Source organism: Branchiostoma lanceolatum, chromosome 15 (genome assembly GCF_035083965.1).
Source record: "Branchiostoma lanceolatum isolate klBraLanc5 chromosome 15, klBraLanc5.hap2, whole genome shotgun sequence".
NCBI classification, from domain to species: Eukaryota; Metazoa; Chordata; class Leptocardii; order Amphioxiformes; family Branchiostomatidae; genus Branchiostoma; species Branchiostoma lanceolatum.
In genome coordinates, this window is record NC_089736.1 from 5,437,195 (window position 1) to 5,460,033 (window position 22,839).

At 39.9% G+C, this 22,839-nt stretch overlaps 1 protein-coding gene across 7 annotated transcripts in view; it reads right to left on the reverse strand.

Moving 5' to 3' along the window:
• Nucleotides 1–10,689: 10,689 nt before the first annotated feature.
• LOC136420394 (collagen alpha-1(I) chain-like) overlaps nt 10,690–22,839 on the reverse strand; it is a 134,402-nt gene continuing 122,252 nt past the window's right edge. For all 7 annotated transcript variants that reach the window (XM_066407285.1, XM_066407282.1, XM_066407279.1 and 4 more), the window contains 9 exons: nt 22,163–22,360; nt 21,713–21,838; nt 19,016–19,054; nt 17,992–18,063; nt 17,229–17,297; nt 16,552–16,632; nt 15,889–16,005; nt 14,981–15,117; nt 10,690–13,744 (listed from right to left, as the gene is read on the reverse strand). In XM_066407285.1, the coding sequence (XP_066263382.1) occupies nt 13,513–13,744; nt 14,981–15,117; nt 15,889–16,005; nt 16,552–16,632; nt 17,229–17,297; nt 17,992–18,063; nt 19,016–19,054; nt 21,713–21,838; nt 22,163–22,360 (1,071 nt within the window). In that variant the 3' untranslated portion in view covers nt 10,690–13,512. The remainder of the gene's footprint in view (nt 13,745–14,980; nt 15,118–15,888; nt 16,006–16,551; nt 16,633–17,228; nt 17,298–17,991; nt 18,064–19,015; nt 19,055–21,712; nt 21,839–22,162; nt 22,361–22,839) is intronic.

The following is a 22,839-nucleotide window of genomic DNA, read 5'->3' on the forward strand; positions in this document are numbered from 1 at the left end:
TATGTTGATTCAAGTTTCATCCAGATTCAAGCCACGTATTCATCCAGATTCAAGCCACGTATTCATCCAGATTCAAGCAGAAGAAAAAATACTGAATTGAGCGTTTGACTTTAGTATGGTAATCTGGGCACTTTTTTTATGTGACTCGCTCGTATAAGCAGGTCTGGTGCTCGTTGCATTAATTTACAACAGTACTAAGTTTGGTATCATGGGAAAGAAAATTAAACAAGCTTTTCAATGATATATGAGTTATTGAAATTGATCAAGAAACAACGGAGATATGATCGACCAAATTTAAGTTTCCAAACTTTTTGTGCCGAGTTTAGTTTGCAAAATCTGCTTTTAAGGTCTCACGTTAAGTGCATATTCCGAAGCCTGTACTGTACAATGCAGTATAGTATGAATAATATCAAGTAAATGATACAGTACATGCATTCTGTATAATCTTTACCAAACTGTTTTCCTGCGTCATCAAATTGTGGATGCTAGTGCTGTCATATAGAATTAGTTTTTAAATTGCCAAGATTTGGAAGACATACTTGATATGAAACATATCTTAAATTACTGAATTTTCATTTTCACATGTCAACAACATCAAAACCATGAATTGCTATCTGTACCGGGGAAAACGTCCATAAATCCAAAAATTTACACATTTTTGTATATAATCCAAAATGTATTTCTATTTCGCTGATTCTTTTACTCAATTCCTCTCTTTCAAAGTCATCACACACATGCAGCTTACCTGTAGTACATTTCACTCTACAGAAAGCACAACATTGTCTTTTCCATTTTCTGTAAAGCAATGGGACACATTGCCAATAATCATCATGTACCCAAAATATTTTCCCTGAAATCCTCTTCATCACTCATAAAATTGTTGAGAGAAATAAAGTGAAAAACACACAAATTGATGATTCACTTGATTAATACCTTGAGTTGATGTAAATCATATACATTTGTTTATTCTTGAGAAGCTCAAATCTCCATGCATGCCCTTTTTCATTGAGGTCATGTCAGAGAAGAGGTAAGGGTAAGACAAAATATAACAGAGATATAGTTCAAATCTCCATGCATGCCCTTTTTCATTGAGGACATGTCAGAGAAGAGGTAAGAGTAAGACAAAATATAACAGAGATATAGCTCAAATCTCCATGCATGCCCTTTTTCATTGAGGACATGTCAGAGAAGAGGTAAGGGTAAGACAAAATATAACAGATTTATTTATTCTTGACAAGCTCAAATCTCCATGCCTGCCCTTTTTCATTGAGGACATGTCAGAGAAGAGGTAAGAGTAAGACAAAATATAACAGATTATTTTTATTCTTGAGAAGCTCAAATCTCCATGCATGCCCTTTTTCATTGAGGTCATGTCAAAGAAGAGGTAAGAGTAAGACAAAATATAACAGAGATATTAACTACAAATGATCTTTATTGCACTTCACCTACCCTTCATGTATACTAGACTACAAGAGAAAGACAAGATCTTTAAGGAAGTTTGACTGTTTAATGATCATCTCGGCCAATAATGAATTATTCTATAAATTTTCTTAAACTGAGTAAAAAGGAGGATTGCACTGATCTATCATTATACAAGTACAAGAACTGATTACTTACAAGTAATGCTCTGGAATTATACTACCAATTCAATCGTAACTCTGTGGCATATCAGTAGTTTTGGTACAGTGCTTGTACAGTGCTCTTCATATAGCTTCTAAGTGAACAGGTTGGAACTTTGGACTAAGTCTTGTGGCTTTTATCTCCTAACAAATTTCTTACTAATCAAATTTTCATAATCCCAAAGATGTTGTATCACTGCCAAACATGTTCGCAACTTTTTAACGTTTTATATCTGTCATTCTTTTGCATCACTGCTACATGTACTTACTAATTTTCCACAATAGTTGCATTACACTTAGATTCATCCTTAATATTTTGTTGCTTTGATACTAATTTGATGATGAACATTTTGTTTCTTTTGCCATAGACAATTTTCATTTCAGAAAAAAAATGTAAAAAAAGGTGAAGTGTAATGTAATGAAGAGGATATCAGGGAAAACAGTCGGATTGCAAATGATATCTAAGATATACCCCATTGCCATACAGAATGAAACAACAAGTGCTCTCTTCAAGGGAAATGTACTTTGTTCTCCACCATATCAGCAATAAAACATAAGTCACAACCTTAAACTAGGGATTAGTATAAGAAATGTGAATTTTTTCAGAAATGAAAACAAACAGATGGGAGGGCCAGTTTTAACAATCATGTTTGGAACTAAAATTCTGAGGATCGCAGACATGCCCTTTCCCAACATTTTTCATTGTCATTTTTAGGGATCTGCATGCATTGGGAGAACGCGACTATGCCTTGCGCTGAATCCCAGAAGACAGCGGCCACGTATTACGTTTTATTAGATCATGCCGACTAAACGCTTAGCACATATTGCACAAATTCTGTTTAACCTTAAAGCAAATGCATCGGCTTCGAGTTTCGCAAAGTCTAAACGGTTGATTACGCTTTGCGGCAATGCAGATCCCTTTTTTGAAAGAATTCTAAAGTACAGGCCAACTCACAGTCACAGTCCGATGTTCTCTTGTCTTGTAGATAGCTGACAGGCCCCACAGCACACACAGATAAGTCCTCAGGAACAATGCTCCTGGAATATGGACAGGAACACAGCCAAATCCTCCTGGAATATCGACAGGCACACAGGATAGCCAACAGGTCCGGCATGGTCAGGTATGCAGTTTCAGCTTCCCGTAACCTGGGGTATAAAAGAAAACTTATTCAGAAAAATCACATGCCAAATTAACATACACCAACAATATTCACATAACATTCATGTCATCAGACAATATAGGACTCATGATATTGAAAACATTTCTTACATTTCTAAAACCTGCTTAGAGTTGGGGAAAAGAGCCTATCATGCATGAATAAAAGAAGACCCCAGCCAAATTACTTTAACATTAATATTCAGTCAAAAGTAAACATAGTATGTTATGACGGAACAACGTTTCATCACATCAAAATACAAATCTCACATAAGATATCATATGAGTTGTGAAGGTTATAAGTGACTGGGTCTAAAACATTTAGTGTAGAGTTGGCAAGATAGAAATGGGAGTGTGTGTGTCCTTGACATAACATGTAAGCCTATGAAATCATACACACAACTCACAACACACTGCTCTGCTGATCAAAGTCTGCTTCTTCCTCCCAACAGGTTACAGTATAGTCTCTGGCTGGGGTCTCATCTACAAGAAAGACAAACAAAACCCAGGGTTTTGAAAGCAGCAGTTGGCCTTTCTTACAGCTAACATCTAGAATGTTTTTTGTTTGTTCTATTATGTAAAATTTATCTTAATATGTGCAAATAAACCAAACCAAACCAAACCAAGAATGTCATGCTGTATTCATATTTATCCTGACTTTTCTTCAGCTGGTCTGCCTGTTACCAACTACATGTAAGTTACAAAAAGGAGAATACGATGTTCCATGCATTGCAAAGTCCTCTTCAAGTTTAGACAATAAGTGTATAAAACCTTAGCTACATACAAGCACTACTTTGTTTTGAAAGTGTAACCGACTGAATAATAAAAGTTCTGAATGGGAACTGTGCATCTCTGGTTGTCTTACTGAAGTGTAAATGCAGAGCGAAGAATGTCTGTTGACTAAAGATTCTCATTCAGCTGTATCATGTCACCTGTGATGTCTTGTCAGGTGTCACATGGTGGCGATAGGTACAACGGTACTGCTTCTCCTCAGGATGCACCTAACTACACAGAAATCAAAGTTAGTCTGGGGCAAAGAGGTAACACAGGGTCATTGTTAACACTAAATAACTGGAAGGAAAACTTAAGAAGGCAGATTTCTCTCACCTGATTCTTCTGTATGCTTCCCTATGTAGGCTGTCTTGTCAGGTCTCACCTGGCCAGGATAGGTACACAGGTGCACACTAACTCTCTGGAAGACACCTGTTACATTTAGATACAGTAGAATCCGCTTAACTGCACCACCCATTTGTCAGCGTTTTTGGTGCAATTATCCGGCTGGTGCAATTATGCGAAATGCCCAGTTAGACCGCACCACCATGAGTGAGGGGGTGTATTGTTAGTCAGAAACACTAGCACAAAGAAAACAGAGGAAATTATTCAGTTATTAACATTATTTATTGACCCTTTGCCGAAAATAAAGAAATGACAACGAACCTGTTTTGATTTTGCATTCTTTCATTTTTCCATGCGATCTACCGCATGACAACACACGTTGTGTTACAGGGCAGGCATTCTGAAACATCGTCATGCCACTCATGGGATAACAGTTTCTGTGTTATATTACGTAGAGTGCAGTTGTCGATTTACGTAAATTATGTAACGTTACCGACATGAAACTAGGAATTGAAACTAAAACTTGGTTACTGATAACGGGTGACCCACCCGGGACCTCACATACGATTCCTATCAACGTAACTGTCAATGGAGACCACCTTCTTTTGTTACTCAACAGTTTTAAAGATATTGGCGATATTGCGCCTTTACACTGGCTGGTATCGGCTCATTTGTACCGCGTTTGCCGATTTTAGCGCACCTTTTCAGTTAACTTCTCGAGGATTTTTGAAAAAAATTGGTGCAGTTATCCGGCATTGGTGACCATGCGCGGTGCAGATATGCGGAGTCACTAACAATGCAGTGAATGGGAACCGGTTTTGGATATTGGGATTCGGTGCAATTAAATGGAAGGTGCGTTTATCCGAGGTGCAATTAAGTGGCTTCGTCTGTATATATATTAGACACCAATACATTTTAAAGAAGAATAAGATTTTATTCATCAATAGTAAAACAGCAAACAGCTATGACAATTCCTTTACATGCTTGCTCTTGCTAAGACCTTCTTACATTAAGTGTTTAACAAGATGTCATTATAAAAACTGTAACTATGCATAAATGATGCTCTAACAGAGATATATGTAGTATGGTATTCTACTAAATGTGGACCCAAGGGTTGGCTCTGCTCAGACCTGTTGTGAGGGGTTGCAGACATTTTGGACGGCTACATGAAGCTAGTGGCCCCATGTATGATGGCGCTTCAGGTATAAGCCCTGAGTGTCAAACCTATGCAGGTAATAGAACCCAACACACTTAGCGAGAATAGTAGGGGTGACCTGGCAATAACACAAGCTGTAGCAAAGCCACATTACACTACTTGCTACTTGAAAAAGCATTACACTTCAATTGAGGATGACTGCTTAACCTTTTTTTACTACAGTACTAGAAAAATATTCGAGCTGTCCTTAGTGCTGAATTGCCGGTGGAGCCTTCCATTGTCTGGTATAAGAAAGATGGCGTACACACTCGACCAGTTACTACAGGGAGACTATCTCAACCTCCATTTGAATCAGTAAAAACACAAAAACTTACCCAAGCAGTTAAAAAAATGAAGGGGCAACAGTGTTCTTTAACAGTGTCTACTCGTACTAGAAGCACTCAACTGCAGTGTTGTTATAAAATACTATTTTGTCCAAAAACAAGTGGAAAATGAAGCTTCTAAAGCTATAGAATGACAATTATCCAGATTAGCAGATTGCAACAATAATTTTTTCAAGATCAAACCAAGATTTCGTAACACCATCCACTTTTTTTAAGTTTGTCCAATAGTTTGTTGAAAAATGTTTCCCCTGAATGCACATAATTGTGAAACTCCAGACCTGATTTGAATGGTGCAGATAATTTTGAATGTAACCACCCTGCCCAAAGAGAGGTGCTAAAATCTTCATGTTGAAGTTTTGTTAAGTCGACATATTCCACTCTTTGCGGAAGCCTTCTACGCGTGATATTTCTGGCAGTAAGTGAGTAACATTGAAGGGTTTAATTTATGCAGACGTTCGGCACATTTCAACAGGTAGTCGCCCAGCCACGCTCAACAAAACAAAATAGAACAAAAGACTTACAAAACTGTTTTTCCGCACGGAAACTACAGCATTATTTTTTCCATGCGACTCAGCACAGAGGAAAAACACTGAAGACAGCTCAGTGACAAGATATGCAAGAAAACAGCGCATAGGAAATGGAGTACAAACCGGCTTAAAACTTGGAGACGAGTGCGTAGCATCTACGAAACACGAAACAGTTTGTTTGTTGGAAATACATTCAACGGAATAATTTGTTGCATTACCTTTATACAATAGGAGAACGAGTCTTCCAACACAAGCTGACACCACGATGTCCTTCCGACATGACAGTAGACATGTTCCTTTCTTGTCCAAATTTCACTCGGTCAGGAAATGCGCAGTTTCCCCTCAAACATCCAAAGAACGGCACAAACCACCGCAGAAACATCCCATAGGTTCGCTGCAGACGTTAAAATGGATATGTTGCGAACCAGAAGCCGAAATATTACGCCAAAAGTAGGACAGAAATCCAACCCCAAAGACGTCCGCCATGCGGTAGGGGAACGTTCGGAACACAGCTGCACCGCACCTGGCCGAACGGACTGTACCATATCTAAACCCTATACAGGGGTGCATAACAACATACATAATTTAATCAATCATTACTCTTGATAATTGACCATCGCTGGCCATTTTGTCCCAAGCAAATTGAAATGATGTAAACAAACACACGTGTGGCAGAGCCATGGGGAGGGGGGCGTACCGCTCGAGAAATATCGCTCATTTTACCTAGTATCATTCTGTATTCAGACACAGCGCCATCCAAAACGATTACAAAGTATAGAGGACAGAATGGGACGCCACTCACCTTCCAAATCGGACGCAAAATGTCTTCTATAGTCACATTTTATCGAAAGCATTCCCCTTATGACTTTTCCACCGACAGCCGCCATATTTGGTATTTCTGAACTCTCACCAAGCGAGGCATGATGGGTATACCGGTACCCCGTTACTCCAGCCGCCTGTTTCGTTAGTCAAAAATATATAGTTCAAGGAGGCTAGTTCTTGTGAAGAAATATTTTTGATTTTTAGACACTTTATTGTTACTGGGAACTTTAGAGAAATTTCCCTGCCACGTGCTACAAGAGTGGTGTTAAAAAAACACACCGGCGACGTGAGAATTGTGCAAAGTAGGTCCTCATTTGCAAGATTTATATCTTACCAAGGACGATCTTGATAGATCAGATAGATCGATAGATCAGATAGATCAGATAGATCGGTTATATTGTGCTATGGGTAATCAGGCATAGTACAACTTGAATCTTTGACCTTGCCTGACCCATCCGGTTGTCCTGGCTCTGAGTCATCATCATCACGTTGTCCTGGTGATCCAGATGAACTCATGCAGCACAGTATAACCGACTGTCGATCTAAAACACTATCGTTTAGAGAGCTATCCTGTCATCGATAACTCCCCCTTTTTCACCCGAAAGAGGGCCTGGTACAATTCATTAAACTCTTGCGTTTAATACAGTCACATCCAGGCACTAAATATGGTAATAAACATAGACATGCCGTAGTTGCATGATAAACGAGTTCTGATTGCAGCACTTCAGTCAGTCATAGAGTGTCTCTTTCTTTGAACCTACTGCTGCCCACATGCTGCAGGGCTGCCAATAGGATATCATGTTAAAATACACATAAAAGTACATGAGAAATTAAGTCAAAATTTTATCCAGTTGCTTGAGTTACTATTTTTGGCTAACGTTAACTCAAATTTCAATCTTGAATATTGTTCTCCACTAGAAAGCCACAAAGGTCTACTTGATAACCATGCAAAGAAAACAGAGGGTTGTTCAGCCCAAATTCCAAGAAAATCTGTCAAAAGTAAACAATTAAGCCGCTGTGGCGTTGGCAGCGCTGATGTTTGAAGAATCAATGATTTCATAATAAACGCTAGAGAGGTAACTGCGTGGTCCATGTCAAAGACCACGCAGCAACGCTCCCAGCGGTTGCTTCACAAAGTGCAACATCGAATTCAGTGGAACAGTTGCTTTTCAAAATTTTCTAAATTCTGTGTTTTTACGCCATTTCGTTTCCAGGCGGTTTATTCACAATAGTCAAGAGAGTGTCTGAGACAATGTAAGTTACTACTTACCAGCCAAAACGAGCGTATTGCGTCTTCTAGTGAATTTTAACCGCTGTGTTCTTCCCTGCCAGACTCACTCGCCATTTTGCAACAGCGTGTATTGCCACAGGTGCCACCTGTTCACCACTGGCAAGATTTGAATATGGTAATAAAGCTATTACTTTGATCACAAGATGATAGAAATAACGTTAGCCAATAAAATAGTAAATAACATTGGTTCAACATTGTAATCATTATAGACTAGGGTTTTATCGTATGGGCTAAGGTGTATGTTACCCTCTTTTACCAAGAATACAATTTCTTTAAAACCTATCCAAACAAGAATGTTCCTAAGTTCTAAATAAACAAAAGGTAACTATCGAACTAGTTTCACTTCTACAACTACCGTCATGGCTACCTCACTAGTCTTACTTCTATCCAGGCTACAATCATGGCTGTCAGCTGAAACAATTGCACAGCTGACAGGATGTTTCTAGCAACACATTTCTCCGAGATACAAAACACGCGTCCGTGTGCCTCATTAATTCAGCTTCTTTCACGGTCATATTTTAGCGCCCTCTATCTCCCAGCCCGCCAACTGCAGCAACCGTGATCAACCTAACCCAGGAGCGCACCGTTGCAAGGATAGGATACACCAAGCAGGTCGTGTAGAGCTATTCTAAAAGCAGTTTCACTTCCACAACTACAGCCATGGCTTCAATCTAGGCTACAACGAAGGCGGTCAAATTGCACAGCTGACAGGGCGTTTCTTGCAACACAGTCCCCCTTTCGCCGAGATACAAAACAAGCGTCCGTGTGCCTCATTAATTCAGCCTTTTTCACGGTCATATTTTAGCGCCCTCTATCTCTCAGTCCGCCAACTGCAGCAACCGTGATCAACCTAACCCAGGACCGCACCGTTGCAAGGATAGGATACACCAAGCAAGTCGTGTAGAGCTATTCTAAAAGCAGTCTCACTTCTACAACTACAGCCATGGCTACCTCACTAGTGTTGCTTCAATCTAGGCTACAATCATGGCTGTCAAATCGCACAGCTGACAGGACGTTTCTTGCAACACAATCCCATTTCTCCGAGATACAAAACACGCGTCCGTGTGCCTCATTAATTCAGCCTTTTTCACGGTCATATTTTAGCGCCCTCTATCTCTCAGCCCGCCAACTGAACCGTGATCAACCTAACCCAGGACCACACCGTTGCAAGGATAGGATGCACCAAGCAGGTCGTGTAGAGTTATTCTCCAAGCGGCGAGGGCAGCGTTAAACATCCCGGCCACTACTATCCCCCCGATCGAAACCTTAGCTTGGAGAATAACTCTACACGACCTGCTTGGTGTATCCTATCCTTGCAAAGGTGCGGTCCCGTGGGTTGATCATGATGGCTGCAGTTGGCGACCTGAGAGATAGAGGTCGCTAAAATGTGACCGTGAAAGAAGCTGAATTAATGAGGCACACGGACTCGTGTTGTATATCTCGGATAAATGGGATTGTGTTGAAAGAAACAGGAACGCTAACAACCATACAAACCAAAGACATTGCATCACACATACTAACCTTCTTTTAGGCACAGGAAAGGAAATTACAAGAACGTCCATCTCGTTTTAGATCGACAGTCGGTTATGTTGTGCTATGTGGGTAATCAAGCATAGTACAACTTGAACTTTTGACCTTGCCTGACCCATCCGGTTGTCCTGGCTCAGAGTCATCATCATCACGTTGTCCTGGTAATCCAGATGAACTCATGCAGCACAGTATAACCGACTGTCGATATATATACCAATATAGTTTAGAGTTTATTAATAGTTTATCAATATCTTTCAGGCCGCCAACTGCAGCAACCGTGATCAACCCAGGACCGTACTGTTGCAAGGATAGGATACACCAAGCAGGTCGTGTAGAGCGTAGAGTTACTCTCCAAGCAGAGAGGGCAGCGTTAAAAATCCCGGCCACTATCCCCCCGATCAAAACCTTAGTTTGGAGAATAACTCTACACGACCTGCTTGGTGTATCCTATCCTTGCAACGGTGCGGTCCTCGGTTGATCACGGTTGCTGCAGTTGGCGGGCTGGGAGATAGAGGGCGCTAAAATATGACCGTAAAAGAAGCTGAATTAATGAGGCAGACGGACGCGTGTTTTGTATTTCGGGGAAACGGGATTGTGCAATTTTTTTCTACAGCTGACAGGCTTGATTGTAGCTTAGATTGAAGTAACACTAGTGAGGTAGCCATGACTGTAAGTTGCAGAAGTGAAACTAGCTCGATAGTTGTAAAAATGACACTAACGTGGGGGCCATGAGTGCAGTTGCCAACTTGATAGGTGATACCAATCTGTTACACTAGTGTTGCTGCAGTTGGCGGGCTGAGAGATAGAGGGCGCTAAAATATGACCGCGAAAGAAGCTGAATTAATGAGGCACACAAGTATCACTTCTTGAATACAGGAATAACAGAGTTGTTGGCTGTGATACCATGTTTTGTCGCTTCAATTCTTGTGTCCATTGGTGTCCATTTTGAAAATTTATTTTCACCCATCTTTCGCCTTTCATCCTTGCATTAAATTTTGAGTCTGCAGAGGATGTCATCCATAAAATTTACTTGCTGTGGCCTAAGGCGTATGGTAGTGTGGAGACTACATAAAAGCACAAATACAATGCTTGAAATTTGTGTGTTGTGTCCTTTATTAATATCATTAAAATAATACATTTCACTTACACAGCTGAATTGGCATTGACAAAATATCCTTGATAGCACGAAGGACACTTCATAGATCATGGTTACTGCTGTAATATTCAAATAGAGAACTAAAATAACTTAGGGTAGTCTACAAGCATCAAACAGTATCAGGACAAACTCAACTCTTAAAAACAACCTGTTTCAAGACAAAATAGATGCTAATAAAGAAGCAACTGATCTGTGATGAGCTAAAACAATAATATGAGGTACATGTATAAAAGAACCTAATCTTTTAAGGAGCCCGAAGCAATTTCAGTGCATTAGAAGTTGGATTTTCACATTCAATTTTCTAGTAATTTCTATACAAAGTAATTTTCTATCCAATTGCATATCGACGTTCATTGAGCAAAGATGCAATGTCATTGTGTGGTGAGAATTCTTTGAAAATCTGGGCGCTGATTATTTTGTGGTCCCAATATATATAGGACTCCTCGTACGACTTGTTTCTGTGCTCTTTTTAAATGCCTAAAGTATGAAATCATGAGAGAAATGTGCTAATATGAGCAAGTAAATGTTAATATCATACAGATTGCCGTATCCAGAATATTTCCAGTTTTAACGTTCTGAAATTGCTTTGGGCTCCTTTAATTAAGTTGTGATGAAGTAAGTAAACTTGTAACAAATCCGTGCATAGTGAACAAAGGGTGAAAGAACATCAATGTTAATACATATATCTGCTTTTACAGTTGATACTAGTGAAATATGTTGACTATAGATTCATCAGGAATACGTCAAGTGGGAACTAATATATCCACGGGTTGTATACATGTATATACAGTTTTAGTTAATCTGAAGCTAAACCCTTGCAAAGACCTCCTCATTACGATTGTCCTCTGATCTTTAAAGTTTCATACACTACATCCACTCACAAAACACATAACATCAAACATCTTTTTCATCCAGAGTTAAAAAAACAAACTATTACATTAATGACATTATTCTAAAACTAACATGTAGTGTAGAAAACATACTGAGTTTGACTATTACTAAGGCACTGTTGGATATATTATATAACAAGTACTAATATCAATTGTCAAAGTTGTAAAGAAGCACCATTATCATATATATAGATACATTATATTGAATACTGGGGGGTTAAATGTAGTGATAGCACCTTTGTGAAGCTAGTCTATAACAATGTAGTACATGTATTATACAGTGATAAGTTACTTGTTTCGGTTGCGAGCAAAACGTACGAAGTAAGTACTATTGTACGAAACACTACTACATCTTGTCATAACAATTCTTTCGGTCTGTTGGTTGGATGTTGCTATCATATAACAGTCATGTATTTGAAGTAGAACAAGGCGGTAAGTACAATACTTTCTATCGTGTATACTTACTAAAGGAGTATACATTGTACATGTACAAATGTACATATTTCTATCATGTCTCAGCTAAAATGTACACTGGCAAGATGAAGCCTCCTTTAACCATAAGCACACTGAAGTGGCCGTTTGTCACCCAAATCTCTAGTGGTTCAAGAGTTAGGCAGCAGGGAGAAGGTTAACAGCAGGCTCTATGAGTCAGGCTTTTTGTGGGCTTATAATGTGCTTCTTTTCTGATGGAATAACTCCGTTTGTACTCCATTTCTTGTAGGCCATCTTCAAAGACAACAAGATTAAGCAGACTCTATGGAGGCAGCTCTCATAGCTCAAGAAACTGATTTGCCATCAGGAAAAAACAACCTTATGAGCCTAAAAAGCCAAACTCGTAGAGGGTAGGCAAGATGCCTGGTTTACTATGTGAATAATTGGCAAGATTTAGACATGAAAAAAGCTCTAATGTAGTCATTGTAATACTTTATCAAGCTTTATGTGTGCATTTTACTATAAGAACAATATGTTCACTCAGACTAATCCTTATTTTTCCAGACAATGAGGTAAGGTAAAATATTTCATACTTTTGTTCCCAACTTCCTATAATTAAGTTATTTGTCTTGATTTCATTTAATACAATTTTCGCCGCAAATCATCTTCCAGACAATCTCCTTGTTCTGACTTGATCTTTCTTTTTCAAAGCTTTTCTTACATGTTTTTAAAAAGGTAACTACCCTGAATGACATCTAGTCATCAATAAAACGTTGAAACTTGCACATGGCTACATTATACTATTAAAATTTTGAGAGTTGATTTTTTTTGTGGTCATGGAATGACATAAGGTTTTGGTGAGATGTTTTATGCTATTAAAAAATTGAGTCCACTTAAAAAACAACTCGTTTTGCCCTAAAAAAACAGTGCTATCAACCAAATCAACATAACGCAATCAAAGACAGTCTATTTCATTAAAAAACTTTACCAAATAGTCTATACTAATATATACGTTTTACAAATACTACATAGTAGGTTTTGGCACCAGCAACATTTAATCATATAATACATTGATCTTTCTTAATGGTGTTTCTGCTACTGAAGTTTAATACTGTACCAATATGTTCTGGCCAGACTATATGGTAAAGAAACGCTACATTTTTCAGTTAAAATTCAAACTTTCAGCTACAATATATCAACTGCCTCTCTGCAACAAGCGCAAGAGCATCCCTCCAGCCAGATAAGCATATCTCTTTGTACTGTCGTCTCACACATGTAGTTATCACAATCCCGCAATATATTCCAACAAATATACATGTAAAACTACTAGGGCTGGACTACCACATACGTCGGCCTAATATCGGCCTAGTTCTTCATACATACAAGGGTGTCAAATAATATACAAAACTGAGGGTATAACGAGAATGGGTATAACTACTTCCTCCTAAAATTTTTAGGTCTGTGTTGCCTTTTGTGGGCGTTTTCTATGCACAGTACGATGTAGGAACTTGAACAACTGTACTGTTCTTGTCCTAGTAGCATGCCGGTTTGGAGGGAGGATGCCATGCCGACAAAACTAACGTCCCTTTGCCGCCAGGCGCCGCAGTAGTGGTCTTCGAGACGTTGGCCGTCCATGTTGGTACCGTGCCAGATGCGCTTGTGCGGCCTGAAAAACAAGTCGGCACATATTTTAGACATGAATGTCCTGTGGCTCAACTGCTGGAAGCCTCACAGTTGAGCTCCTGTTTCCAATTAGTTTGCTAAAGCCGGCGTCACAATTCATGTGAGCGTCGGCCGAATTTGTAGATCGCCAAAAGCTCGCTGAATTTCAAAATCGCCCGAGCGTCAACCGTATTTTCCACTAAAAGTCTCGGGTGACGTCCGTCGAACACTGAAAACTAAAAATCCCCCATGAGATGGTACCATCACTTGGACATTGACGAAGTCAGAATCAACTAACCTGGTAAAAGGCAAATATTTGGATCAACTCTGATTTCTAAAAATCGCCCGAAGCCTGCATAATCGACAGGATGTCGGCCGTACTTCGGCCGAAGATGCAAATTTGAAGCTCGCCAACACGTCGGCCGAGCTGAATTTCTTATTTGTGACGGGGGCTAAACTGGGAGACCTCGGTTCAAGCTGTACCCATCTTTAGGACGTTAAATGGGGTCTTGTGTTCGAGAAGGTATTTTGAGCACATTCTAAGGGCAAGCAACCCCTCCCTGTAAAAATATACCCTGCTACTGAAACAGCAAGGAAACTTGACCTACGCATCACAGATTTTAGTGATCCTTCTTTTCCCCTTAAATCATTCCCATAGCCTCTACCAGGCCCCGCGGGATGGCTGGAAAAATTGTAGAAATTGGCCTAATAGAGTGAATAGTGTGCCAAAGGAGTTAGCTACGGAGAGAGGGTCCAATCTGCCATCCATCGATAATGGAGCTTCATGATCACTGTATAGCGGACTACCCTGTATAGCTGAGTACCTCGGCTGATTTCTACTATTTTCCCAACGATTGCATGGAGCCTGGTAGAGGCTAATTCCCATACTACTTTCAGGAAGGGGCGGTGGCCTGTAATACTGCAGTACCTGAAAATACTGCCAGGGGAGCCAGATAATACCAATATTCATACAAATCCATACCTTGCATCCGGTTCAAGTTGGATTCCCAGCTAATTATAAGTCATACTAAAGACTTTAAAAATGGTACATGGCCTTCTCTGCTTACTACTCAGTATTAGGGAAGAGTATGGCAGTTATACACACACCACTACCATTAGACTAGCCCCCTGCTGTAGTGATTGCACCAAGTTGTGTGGCCCAAGGGCTATTGAAACGGAGATGGGCGCCGCCCTATGCACCATCTGGTGCGGGAAGGACTTCAACTTTTTTCACACTCACCAGGATGGGTCGAGAAGCGGCTGTTTTCCGTTGAAGGTATAGATGGGCGTGTTGATGTCGAAAGCTCCACCCTTGTACTCATTGGTCTGTCTGTCACCCTCAAATAAGGAGTTCCAATCCGGGAACAGAATCTCGTTCTGTGAGATATAAAACAAGCATATTTTACAGTATCTGCATAACAACCAAGCTTTGCAGGTACGCCATGTGACAGCAGCACATGGAACAACTTGTCACACCTAACCTTTGCACATCTAGCTGCTAATATTGCTTAAAGCTACCAAGGGAGGATTCCCCTACTGTACTTACATGTAGTAGCAACGAGTTCCACTCTACGAAAATCCCCCTCAGGCCACACCAATTTTATTTGTTGCTTCTTGGAATCTACATGCACGTCCAATCTCACGGAGAGCTGCTGAAAGTTCCCTGCTAATCACTTCAGTTACAAACAAGCTTTGACGCTTGAGATCAGTTGGGCTGGCTTAAAGGAAATTTCCCACCGATATAAACGGCTGTATATTTTTTGAGTCCACACTCTTTTAGGGTACCAACTCGGAGTAGTGAGAATGAGACCTTAAATAAATTTTTAAAGAATCTTTTTTTTTTTTCATTGGTCAGAAATTACCCGCAATGGCAGCCTTTCTAGTGCTGAATTGATGCCGGGTTTACAGGTTTCACATAATACACAACATATACATATACATATCTTATCCACACTTGCATTATGTGCAAGGGTCTGGGCGGCTGCCATTCAGCGCCATCAGGTGACCTCAATACAACCTTCCCCAACCGAAGTCAGGTACCCATTTACACCTGGGTGAAGTGAGGAAAGTCGTGTAAAGTGCCTTTCCCAAGGGCACAAGATCGGTGACATGACAGGATTCGAACTCAAGAACTTGAGAGAACCTGACCTTGAGGTTGACGATGGGGACGTTCTGCCTGTCTCCTCGGCTGACCACGGAGCTCAGGTCCTGCACCTTGGACGACAGGAAGGCGCGGTACGTCCCTCGCAGACCGGCCATCGTTGCCTGAGTAATGATTGATTTATATTTAATCGCATTCACTTTAACATTGAGGAGGTGAACTGAAGGTCAAGGTAATTCAACTTAGTGCTGCATACCTAAACCACGGACCTGAACTGGACTTGTAAAAATGTCAAGAATCAAGTCCAAAATAATTTAATTATATGTCAGGAACTAAGTCCGGACTTACAAAAGAATATTGCTCACATATACATGTATAATAATTCTCCTTTTTGTTCTACACTATCTTAAACCTTCCATAGATCATGAAATTTGCGCTGGAAAAAGACAAAAACACACTGTTCTTTTGAGTTTATTACCGACCTTTTGTGTCTACTGCTGACTGTATATAACTTTGCATGTATAGTTTTTGAATTGGATGTTAAGTCTTAGACAAAATGCAATTTTATATGTTACCGTAAAAAAGGTATTAGTATTTCTAGCTCACATATGTCGGACCAGAATCTAAACCTCTGGACCTGAATCCAGTCCTAAACCTGAGTTTAGGTACACAGCACTAACACCAACGTAAATTAAGGAACAGCTTGGTACCTGTTGGAAACACTTGAAGTCCGCTCCTCGAATCCCGTTCATGTGCCCTGTCATTGGTTCGTTCAGGGCAATGAGATGTAACTGCAAAGATATAACAAGAAATCAAAGATGGTCTAGCAAAACTTCTGATTGTTCCTAGTGTGAAACAAGAAATCAAAAAATCAAAAATTGTCTAGCAGAACTTTAATGGTTTCTAATACGAACAAAAACAGCTACAAAAGAAACCTACTTAAAGAGCTATTTTAAGTAGTGCTGGCATTTCAGCACTGCTGTCAACTACTAAGCAGTCAGTAACATGGACAAAACGCACAAGTAAAACCAGGCCAACAATCAAAGATCTAATAGCTCCGTGAAATATTTTTAGTTTTTGTGAATTTCTTGTTGTATTCATTATTGCGAGTTTCTGATAGTGTGTAGCACATTTTTTCCCCAAAAAGGCTCTCATAAGGTAACAGATAGGTAGCAGGAAATTGAAGCCAGGAAATAAGAAAATGATTCTGGGACCTTTGACCTAACTTCCTGTCAGTGTCCCGACATACAATAGCATGTGGAAACCAGCCACTCTACTGCATTGAAATTACCAGACACACAAGCAAGCAAACAAACAAACAGATATACCAATAACGAAACCTCTGTATGGAGAGGTAGTAGCTGTTTGCATCTTCATGAATACATACCCTTTTCCCCTGAGCCTTGCCCAAACTTTTATCAGGTGAACTGACCAGCTGTACTGTGGGAGCATCCACCTGTAAGAGGAAGTACAGGCATGTTAAAGTTCATAGCACCTGTCAACCCCTGCTTATGCAAATTGATTGAAGAGGGGGAGCTCAAAGTTTACAAAAATGGTGTCAGATTTGGACTTTTCTAGATTCAGCTTCATTTTTGGTGTTTTCATGTTTTCTTGAGCAAAACTTTGCCTTTATTGTCTGAAAGTTTGAGGAACATATAATATCAAATTACAGGTTTGGCTTTGGTGGGAGATTTGTGTATACTTGGTTAGGTCTCAAGCAGAGTAAATAGTTTATACTTGTCTTTCTGCAGTGTCATTATGATCCTAAGGGTCCCATCATAACAGGTCATCTGCCAAAATGGCTATACTTACCTGATTAAGGCACTAAAGATCACAGTTAGGACACAATTACAGGAGCTAGACTTGAGCCTAATTAAAAGTATGTAATTATATAAACCATCCTTTATCAACTGCCATTGATTTTATTTGCTTGGTGAAATTAAAAGTATTTAGCATATTGACACATTGCTTGGCCTTCTAATTCCCTTCTTTACAGCTTGATATTCCTGCTCCATAATACTTATCATGTTTAAACAATGCGAACTGAGGGTTGACACAGCCTTAGTTTCAGCATCTTTCTCTTTACAAAGGTTAATTATGTGCATATCAATTAGACACAGCAGCAAATGGACAAGTCGTAGCAGCCTTACTTCTGATCCAAAGAATCCATTGTTGAACCCGTTGTTGGCATGCCCTGGGTTTTCAGCCGAGGCCTCAGGTTGCTAAGATGGGGAGGGGGGCGGGGTTGAAGCGGTTTGAAAGCAAACAAAGGTTTCATGCAGGGGAAACACAAACAGCCATGCTACGAGTTGGCTGCACAGAAATCACATAGATGCAGTCAGAGATACAATTAAATCAATAAGCCTGTTATATGTAATATGTCAAAGTTGAAGACCCCTGAGACATTTAAAAAAAAAGTTGTCTGAACATGAATCAAACATGGTCTAGACAAGAAATGTTTATAATTGAGGTAGGGGCCTTCACCTTTGACCTATTATCCACAATGCATCTCTGCACATGTGCAGTTTAAATCATGAACAAGCTTATTACCACAATGCAGGAAGCACAATCGGAGATGCAACTCAATAAATGCGCAAACCACGGTTCAAACAGAGAGGCATTACAACATTCGTTCACATCGTCAGACAAAAAAATGTACCAAATCATATTGCAAACAAAAGCTCATGCAGCTGAGTTGATTACGAATGTTACTTCTTTTATAGATATTCTGCAAGTTTGAGGTTACAGATTCAGAAGTTACCTCATATGGGGAAAAAGGGCCTTTCTTTACTTAGTAAGAAAGTTTTGTATCAAGAGCAGTGAAATACACTACTAAAGCTGGCGTCACACTGGCAACGATCTTCATGTGACCTTGTTGATCGCCAGAAGGTCACAGAATTTCAAAATCACCGGAGAGTCAAGCATATTTTTAATCTGAAAATCTACCCTATCACAATGGATGGGGCTATGTGACCTGCGAGAATTGGCAGTTCTCTAAACATCATTCTGTGATTGAGAAGACACCTGCCATATTTCTGACTGTCACAATAAAAGTCCTTCAGAGACTAGTCGAGCGAGCTATTTCGAATTCACTGCTAAGTGACACCAACTTATGTGTGTGTGTTTGGGAAGGGACACTTTCCATATTACAACCTTGTAATATGATATACTCACTATTGGTGGTCTCTCGGGGATAGACATGATCTTTCCAACCTGCAATGGAAGAGAAATAAAATGGCTGTCAAAATTGAGGAACCAAAATGTCATGGAAAACAACTTTGTCTTTGTTGAGTTTTGTTGTAGCATTACTCATTTGCAGGGAAGAAGCAAAATTAAGCAGTTAACTTAGCTTCAATTCTTTCTTTCGTTGACACATCAAGCATGAGCATTAACACTTTCAAGCAGCTTTATCTGTGCCATTTTTAAGCCAGCAAAAGATGACCTTATGCCAAAGTAAGTTTAATCATAATCTTAACATTTTACACAGGGCCATGCATTATATTCATTAGAAAATAGTATTTCATTTTTTCTTATTGTTAGCTTACTTTTTTATTTTCAATTCATGCTTTTACCTTTGACAATGCATCTCTCCTGTTTACAAGCTAAAATTTCCCATGTCAATTATCAGTTTAAAAGCAAAATTCAAAATTGAAAGGCCTACAATATCATGCTAAATATACCCCAAAGTCAAGTTCTCAATCAGTCCATCATACATCAGGGCTCTCCCACCCTTTATACTTTGGTCAAAATTGAAAAAGGGCAGTTAACAGGCTCTTTATTTCTGCACTTTCAAGCTTTTCCCCAACGTAGCCCTGTGGGGCACCCTGCGGCTACCGGGATATTTTGGGGCATGGCCGGGGCCCTTGAAGTTTTTAACACAAAGTTAAAATCAATGCGGGACCCGGTAACAAATAGGCAGAGAGGTACCCTTCCAGTGTCTGGCAGTCTACCGTGACAAATTTGTGCCTTCGGGGCCTGTGGGGCAACCTGCGGCTACTGGGCTATTTTTGGGCATGGCCGGGGCCCTTGAAGTTTTTAACACAAAGTTAAAATCAATGCGGGACCCGGTAACAAATAGGCAGAGAGGTACCCTTCCAGTGTCTGGCAGTCCACCGGGACAAATTTGTGCCTTCGGGGCCTGGCCGGGACTACACATCCTAAGGGCACTTGTGCAAATGTGACGGACTGATGTGAAATAAGCTTGACTTTTGGGGTATATGGAGCACAGTATACTAGGCTTTTCAATCCTAAGTTTTGCTGTCCTTTAAAGATTACACAACTGGAGAAGTACAGGGTGGACAGAGGTATACCTGAACAGCCGGTCTCATGAGTTGTGTCTTTGGTACCCAGAACGGAAGGGGGGGAGAGAGGAAAGAACAACATCATTTACCCTATCCTCCTGTTTGTCAAGCTGAGGCTGTTTCCACTCTTTGATCAAATGACCAAATTTCGAGTAATATAGAATAAGTCTTCCTACAATATTTGTAATTGTGTTTTGGTGAATTCAATTTTCTTTTTTTCAATTTGATATAATCTATACTTAAATCTACATCGAACGATACAAAAAACTGCATCTTGAATACTTTTTAAATCTTAATTTTACCCTTTTGTGAAAGATTTATGGAATTTCGCCTGTCAATAAGCAATAATTCAGACCTTTTAAGCCTACTCAATGTTAATAGAATTTGTTAAGGTGAACTTTTGATTTGAGGTTCATTAATTTTTTTCTCCTTTTACTGGAAAAGGTCATTTTACTGTAAAATGTGACATGAACTTTATACCATGTTCTAATACTGCGAAGTTAATTGTTAAAAAATCTACCTTTTGAATATCAAAATGCTATAATTGTGTTGATCTTATGCTTTTGTTGTGTTTAGTATAAAAGAAATAAGCCACATTGGCTGCTGTCTTCTCCGTATTGAGCATGCAGCTTGCTTGTCAAAAATATATCTGCATTGTACCTGAAAAAACATTTAGAATCCTAACTTAGTACACAGTGCTTTATATTGAAAGACCAAGAGTTGAGATAGATAAACTGCGAATGAGTTTGGTTACTGTGTTGATATTTCAAACACTGCAAATATATGCGATAACAAATAATAGTGTTTTTCTTTAGCAGCTGATGATTTCATGATTGCAAAATGAAAAAGAATCCAGAGTTTTAGGACAGAAGAGAAGAAGACATGGTTGAAGCATTGCGACAACAAAAAAACACACATGGGTGTAAGGAAACAAAATTCAAGAAAAAACGTAGCTAAAAAATGAATGGAAATCTGTGCATTTAAAACATCAAACGACAAAAATCAAAACAATTATAACAAACAAACAGTACATTTATCTACAAGACAAGGATATTGTGGGGTAAGCAAATGAAATCTGCCAGTATAATCTAAACTGGAAGATTTTCCTGTGTTAAAAATGCATTCATCGAAACTACACATAGACCTATCAAACCATGTCAGCACAAAACAGATTTCACCAGTTAAGTGACAATAAGTTTGTTCATGGTTCCAACTGCTCATGCACAGCAAGAAGCATTGTGGTACTATGTCAAAGGTGATCATGAAGGCCCCTAATCATGTATAACCTGTACACAGTTCTTGTCTACACAATGTTTAATACATGTCCAAACATGTTCTGTTTGCGTCTTTCACCTTTGACATATTACCCAAAATGCATCTTGCTGCACATGCACACTTGGAACCATGTACCTGCTTATTAAAGACATGGTCTCTTCTTAAAGAAACATTACAGAAAATCTACAATGGTCGTGCAGAAATATGGTTTCGTCAACAGTTTTACAAATCAACATAGGAACAGACACAAATTTTGGAAGGTACCACTCCACCAAAGGGGGATTCCAGCCCTTACCAGGATTATTTGCCAGCTGTCCCGTACTCTCAGGTATAGTTGTTCTGTGTCCGCCACGAAGGCCAGGGTACCCGGTGAAGTGGGCGGGGATCGCAGCAAGTGGCTTTCGCTATTGAAGGTGATGATCTGTACAGAGCAGAAAAAAAACAATGTAAACCTTGAAATGTCCGAGATGGTTAATTTTTGCCGCTTTCAGATTGACTATCTGCTACAAAATCCTGACGCTGCGGACCTGTCTTTATGTGCTATAGGATTGTTTGACAGCAAACCTTTAATGCAAAACCTGACAGAATCTAGTCTTAGTGACAGAAAACTTCAGCTGGGTTCCATCTGTGGATCAAACTGTATTTACAGTGTGGTCTCATGCAGCTTGCACATACTGTACACAACTGATTTGTCATGTTTTACATATATGCGAAACAAAAAAAAACAAAAAATATCCATCCTCACCCCAGCAGCTCTGCCAGGTGGACCAGGTGGCCCGGGTGGGCCCATAATTCCACTGCCGATGCTGGCCCCAGGTTGTCCAGGTCTTCCAGGTGGGCCAGGTAATCCAGGTGCCCCGATACCTGCCGGGCCAGCTGGGCCACGTTGGCCAGGTGGACCAGACGGGCCGCGACCAGGGAAACCAGGTGGCCCACGAGGACCCTGAAGAATGGCACAAAGATAAAGATAAGTTTTAACCTTCTCCCTGCAGCTTAACTCTGTAACCAATAGAGAATGGGATGCCAAACAGCTACATTAGTGTGCTTAAGGTTAAAGATATAGGACCTTTAATAACATTCACAACTGGCATTTTGAAGTCATTTCAATGCATGTTAGATAAAATACTACTGTAACACTAGTTGAGAAACTCTTCCTGGAGAACTGCTATTGTTTCTAATGCAGAACAAAAACAGTTTTAGAAACTTGTAGTGATGGCATTTCAGCACTGCTTTCTCCTTCTAAGCAATCAGCACCATGGACAAAACCCATAGGTAAAACTTATCTACTATAAAGAAATGACAAAAGATGTGGAATGGGGGTCCCCTGTTCAAGGAGGTGCCTCGAGCACATCACAAAAGGTAAAGCTAGCAACGCCTCCCTGTTAAGATATACCTGCTACTAAAACAGGAGGGAACCTTGCT